Below are 6,265 nucleotides of genomic sequence, written 5' to 3' on the forward strand. Positions count from 1 at the left end.
AGTATTCTCAAGCTGCTCATGCAAATCCTGTATCAGTTTTTGAGTAGCTTCCTCACACTTATGATATTCCTGTTTAAACTTTTGGATTGCCACCTTTCTCTCCCTATCACGCTCATACAGTGTCCTTTGTATGTTTTCAATCTTTTCATTTATCATGTTTGCCAGCAGTTTTTGTAGAGCTATTTGGAAACTCTCCTCTGGATTATTCATTATCTGTTCTGACCCCTGATTATCAAGATTGGGAATTGAGCTACCCGGACTTGCCAATTTTCTTGTGTTTTTCCGGCTTACTCTGCCCATTTGAGATGAAAATAGCACCAATTTTTTGCTAGAACACTATCTTAAGGCAAGCATTAACCAAAGTCTGAATTTGCAGTCAATAGTCTACAGATACAATCTAGTTCAACAGATACATCTATTCAACATCAAACAACTATATGTTAATGGGCTACGAACCGCAAAGAAGAATGTGGAAAACCAGAAATTATTGGGGTTAGGGAGAGATGTGGGTTAAAAATACGAATAGATTGATGTATGAAGGCACAGGTAGAGTTAACTAAGTCCTTATCTCAAAGCAGGAGATAGGTTGGGTAGGATGAAAGTAGAGAGAGATAAAAAGAAGAAAGGGAAAAGAACTGAGACCAGAAAAAAATAGAAAAGTAAAAATTAATAATATTATGCAGAAACGAAATCAATCTATTTAGAGGAGAACGTGAATATATTGAGAGAAGGGGAGGGATATAAACGAGATGTGAAAAACTTAAAAATAAAAATGCTTAAAATATTAAAAAAAATATTATATAGGTATAAAGAGGTAGTACTGCTATTAAGGAATTTAAGTCTCAGAGGTTTTGAATTGAGTAATAAAATTGTGAATTAAATGTGTACACAATGGGGGATAGGGTCTAATAGTCAACTACTCGTTTATCTGAGGATGTGCAGGACAAGAATTAAGTCACATAAAGAAGTACAAAAGAGAGGAAAAGGTGAAAAGGATAAGAAAGGAAGAAAAAAGATGAGAAGTTCAGTAAAGCTAAACAAAAAAACAGTAAGATAATTAAAAAAGAAAAAAGAGAAAGAAAACAAAAAAGAAAGAAAAACGCACATTCACGTATCTCTAAAATAAAAATTATAAGAGGAAAAAAAGTTACTGGAAAACGATTTTTTTTAGAAAAGGCAAAAATTAAAGATTAAAAAAAGTTTTCGAAAAGAAAAAAAAATTATATAAGGTACCAAAAAAAAAAAAGAAGAAGAAGAAGAGGAAAAAAAAGGTCTTTTATTTTTTTTGGGGGGAGGGGTGGGAAAAATCCTGTATCTCACTTGTGTCCATAACCAGCCTCTTGTTGGAGTCTCTGGTCTGCTTGTGGTCCTGTGGCTTGGTTGGTTTCTTAAGTCAGTTTGTTCGAACAGGCAGAAAAATGCTCTGCTTTACCCAGGATTTTGTGATCCTCTTCCTAGGCTACTTCAATGGGAGGCAGATCTGCTTGAGTATCACAAAAGAGGGAGATGCAGTGATGACGCTAGGTTCTGAGTAGGGTTGAGGCCTTTCAACAAACAGTAGCTTTTCCGGGGGGCTAGTTTGTGAAAAACTCACAGAGCCCAGCCTGGAGCCAATCTCAGGGTTTCTGTTTACTGAATTTCAATTGATTGTCGAGGCTGCTAGAGGGAGGGGCAGCCTCTGGCTCTGATTACCCAGTGAAGAAAGCCCCTCCTCGAGCTGGGTGACTTTTCCCTGGGTGCAGCTCCGCGGAGCTTTGTAGGTATCCAAGATGGAGATCTCCGGTAATTGGGCGGGGGGGTGGTAGTGGTGGCCTTCCCTCCTCTGCTCCCTGAGAAGGAATGAGGATGTCAGGCTTCTACTCACGCCAAGTGTTGGTTCCTGGGTCGTCTCTGGTCTGCGAGCTTCAGGATGAAGATGTCCGCTCCTTGTCGGATCTTGCTGGTGTTGAGTAGAATCCGCTCGCCTGCTGCGTCTGGCTCCTTCCTCCTGGATTCTCTGTGGTTCAGGTATGGTTTCTGCAGTCCCTGCCGCCACCGCTGCCACCACTGTTGCAGTTGCTGGCAAGAGCTCAGATCTATCTCCTTCCCTGGATTTTCCCTCTCTAGCCTGACTCTCTGTCCTGTGATGGCACACTTTGTATAATTCTCTGGCTTAGGACTGTTCACTTGAACTCTAAAACTGCTTTCTATGCGAGAGCTTGTTTAGACTCCAGCTTCTTCTCCGCCATCTTCCCAGAACTCTCTGTACAGTATTTTTACAATAAAAATTTAAAAGAAAAAAAAAGAAATCTAGTATCAACTGATGCTGGGGGGGGATCTGGCCAAAAGGGAACCCTACTGCATTGTTGGTGGGATCGTAAACTTGTCCAACCACTCTGGAAATCATTATGGAGGTTCCACAACAGAGTACAAATAGAGCTCTCCTATGACCCAGCAATCACACTTTTGAGCATTTACCCAAATGATCACAAACAAGGCTATACAGAAGCTGCCAGCACAACTATGGATATCGCAGCATTATTTACCATAGCTAAGATATGGAACCAACCTAGATGCCCCTCAGTAGATGAATGGATCAAAAAATATTATACACACATACACACACACACACACACACACACTGGAATATTATGCCTCCATCAGAAAGAATGAGACCAGCCCCTTTGTTAGGAAATGGAAAGACTTGGAAAAAATTATATTAAGTGAAGTAAACCAGTCCAAACAAACATAGATTCCATGGTTTCCCTTATTTTCAATAAATAGTATATATCTAGGGCGAGCAGAAAAGGTCAAAAGCTATGTAAATATGACCATATAACCTGATGCTAAGTGAAATGAACACCAAGATACGGACACTATATTTCTTGCTGTTTTTTAATGTATTTATAATACACTATTTGATTTTTTGTGTTTCTTTTATATTTTCTTTCCCCATTGTATAGCCCTGTTTTCCCTATATTTAATTCCAGTGCCTGCATCTTCTTTATAATTTTTTTCAAATTTGGGGAAGGGAAATAACAAAAAGCTGAAATAAGGATACAGGTTGACCCTCTGTAACAATGAGATGTACAAGACACCATGTTGAAAACAAACTTTTCAAATTGATGTGGGGGGTTGGGAGAGCAGGGTGGGAAGGATGCTAGTGGAAGCATGGTAGGAAGGGATGTTAGGGGACAAACAAAGGAGGAGGTAACAATGCTCGATAAGAAATGTACTCATTAACTTAGTCATGTAACTGTAACTCGTGAGTACACTATCTTTACAATAAAAATATATACAAAAAAAGATATGAACCAATAATTTATAAAATAATGTAATTTATGTGTTCATAGAGGTCTGTGTCCTTGTGTTTGTGTATGTATTTGTAGTGTTTGGGGGCAAAATATTTATTTCATTTTGTCCATGACAACATATATGCAATTGAAATATAGTTGTAATTGTCATGTCCTTTTCTTACATTCATTATTTTGTGTTTCAAATATTTATCTCATTATGTTTAATAGTAACAAGGTTCATAACTGTTTATTTGTGGCTGGACATGGTAACTCATGCCTGCAATCCCAACTAAACTGGAGACAGAGATTTTAAGTTAGTGAGTAAAACCCTGGAAGGCAGTGAGATCTATCTCAAAAGCACACTGAGGCAGGTGGTGCATATTTCTGTAGCTATGCAGGAGATGAATTTAGAAGGATTTTAACGGAAAGCCAAGCTGGGTAAAATCACAAGATATTCTCTGAAAAACAAACTAAATCAAAAAACTATGGTGGAGTGGCTTAAGTTGTAGACTCTAATAAGCAGGAAAACTTGAGTTCAAACACCAATAGAACCAAAAGTATTGTTTGAAATTCATTGTTTATCATTTACTACTATGCATATAATGTCCTCAATACAATTCATGTTTTCAATGCTTTCTATTGCCTGTAAATTTTTTTTTTTTATTTTGGCGCTAGTCCATGGTCTTGAACTCAAGGCCTCCTGCTCTTTCTGGCTTGGATTTTTCACTCAATGTTGGTATATTTGCCCTTGAGTCACACCTCCAGGTCTGGCTTTTAATAGGAGATAAGAGTTACAAGGATTTATCCAAAGATGCTTGAAAAATACTAAAGTGTTCTCTTCCCATGGCTGTCACGATAAATCTCTTTTATTCTGCCCTTCACTATGTCTATACTTGGCATTTGGGAGTGAGTAGCCAGACCTAATATAGCAAGGACTCTGCACTTTGAGAGGGAGGGTGGTTAAAATCTGGTTTCAAAATGATCTGTGTCCAACAAGGAGCTGTGCCTTTCATTCTGTTAGATTGAGAAACAGGGAGACACAAGCTTAGTCCATAGTTTACTTAACTTTGCATCCACTGATTTGATATTTCAATTGATATATCAATATTGAACTGTAAGCTATCATAACTGTATTTGCACAGAAACTTTCCTGTATAAGTCATTACAGTTTTTATTCTCTGTGTCTTACAGTTCTTTTTGACACTACTAGAGTTTGAACTAACGGCCTTAGGCTTGGTAGGCTAGCACTCTTTTCCATTGAGCCACACTCCCAATTGTTTTTGCCATAATTCATTGTTCAGATACTATCTGGTATATATGAAAATTGCCTGAGCTGGCCATAGACTGAGATCTTTCTACTTCTACCTCCTATATATCCAAAATTATAAGTATGCATCACTATGCCTGGACTTCTCATATTCTTCTTATGTGTTTTTGACATCCCATGGCAGTGGCCATGGCATGTGCACTTGACATGTGCAACTTTAGAAGCATACACTTACATGAGTTTCACCCAAAGTTATTTGTAGTGAAATTGTCCTTTAATATAACATTAGACTAAATCCAAAGAAAATTTGGGGAATTAAGATGAAAAATCTTATCAACCAGTTCCTATAATCCTAAGAAACAGAGACACTAAAACTAAGTAACCACCTAAGCACTTACCTGTTATGAACAAAAGAATCCCAGTGATCTCAGGCTCTCTGCTACTTAGCAGGCTGAAACCATGTCTATGTGAAACGTACCTTGGGTTTTTCCTGCTCCTTCAAGTTGTGCTCATTGGATGGCCATGCATGTCTAGTTGGACTGTGTAAGAAACTCTTTGCTTTAGCTTAAGTTCTCTGGCTCTTGATCACCTCCCTGTCCATCTTCTAGTTTCCCAATAGAAATTAATCTCTCATTTTCCATCTACAGCATGTGTCTCAAGAAAGCAGTTCCATTTGTACCATTTCTATTCCAGGTATGTCTTTATAGAGTCAGGGTGAAGTGCCCATCCATAGCCACAGTCCAGCTGTTGCACTGTGAGACTAAGGTCAAATGATATGCCTCAGGGGCCCTGCCCTCCCATGCTTAATGGAGTGTGGCATCAGTTAAGTTCCTTAACTGTCTGTTTCCGTGTCCTTGTTTGTGTAACTGTTACAGTATTGTTAACTCCTTTGCAGTATCTTTTTCTGGTATTTTGCCTGCTTCCGTCCATGGCCCAATTGCTTCCTTAGCTAATTTCACTCACAGGATCATGTATCTGGTAAATCTAAATATTTTCTTCAATGGCAACAAATCCCTGAGGCCTTTAATCATACCACATCTCCACCCCGTCATTCTATTTACTCTTATATCCTCTGTTAGAACTTTTCCTATAAAAGAGAGAATGGCCCATGATTTGTCATTATTATTTGCTCTTAATTCACCTTTTTGTTTGCCTTTCTCCCAATACTTAACTCATGATATTCAACACTGGAAACTTTTTAACACTCACCTAGAAACTCTTTCAGAATGATTTTTCCTCCAGTTATTCCTTCAGAATGGTGAGATATATATCCAAGTAAAAGTTATAATTAGTAAGACAATGTTTTACAAAAGAAGAATTTACCTATGCATTGGTAAAGATTAATTTATAAGTCCTAAGAAGAAACATGAATGGCATAAAAGAGAATAAGAGCACAATATGACAGTAATAATCACTAGACAATATGTTGGAAATGAACTTTACACTTGCAGGGGGTGGGGATAGGAGGAGGGACAGAATGGGAGAAAATGAGGGAGGGGGTAAGTAACACTGTGCAAAAGGAAATGTACTAATGAACATACTTGTGTAACTGTAACCCTTCTGCATATCATCCACTTGTACAATAAAAATTTTAAAAAATAAAACAGAAAATTAGAAAAGAACAATCATAAGGGATGCCCAAGAATCTAATAATTAATAATACATCCTATGTACAATATTTTACATCATATACAATGATATAGTGTATATTTAATTATCACAT

The 6,265-nt window shown here is 37.7% G+C and overlaps 1 gene segment (V, D, J or C); it reads right to left on the bottom strand.

The window, feature by feature from the left end:
• Nucleotides 1–1,988: 1,988 nt before the first annotated feature.
• Nucleotides 1,989–6,265, bottom strand: part of LOC106000978 — a 12,293-nt gene continuing 8,016 nt past the window's right edge. Inside the window, 1 exon segment of the V gene segment in view lies at nt 1,989–2,037. Coding sequence covers nt 2,004–2,037 — 34 coding nt within the window.

The sequence above is a fragment of the Dipodomys ordii genome, unplaced genomic scaffold (assembly GCF_000151885.1).
Source record: "Dipodomys ordii isolate 6190 unplaced genomic scaffold, Dord_2.0 Scaffold255, whole genome shotgun sequence".
Taxonomy (NCBI): domain Eukaryota; kingdom Metazoa; phylum Chordata; class Mammalia; order Rodentia; family Heteromyidae; genus Dipodomys; species Dipodomys ordii.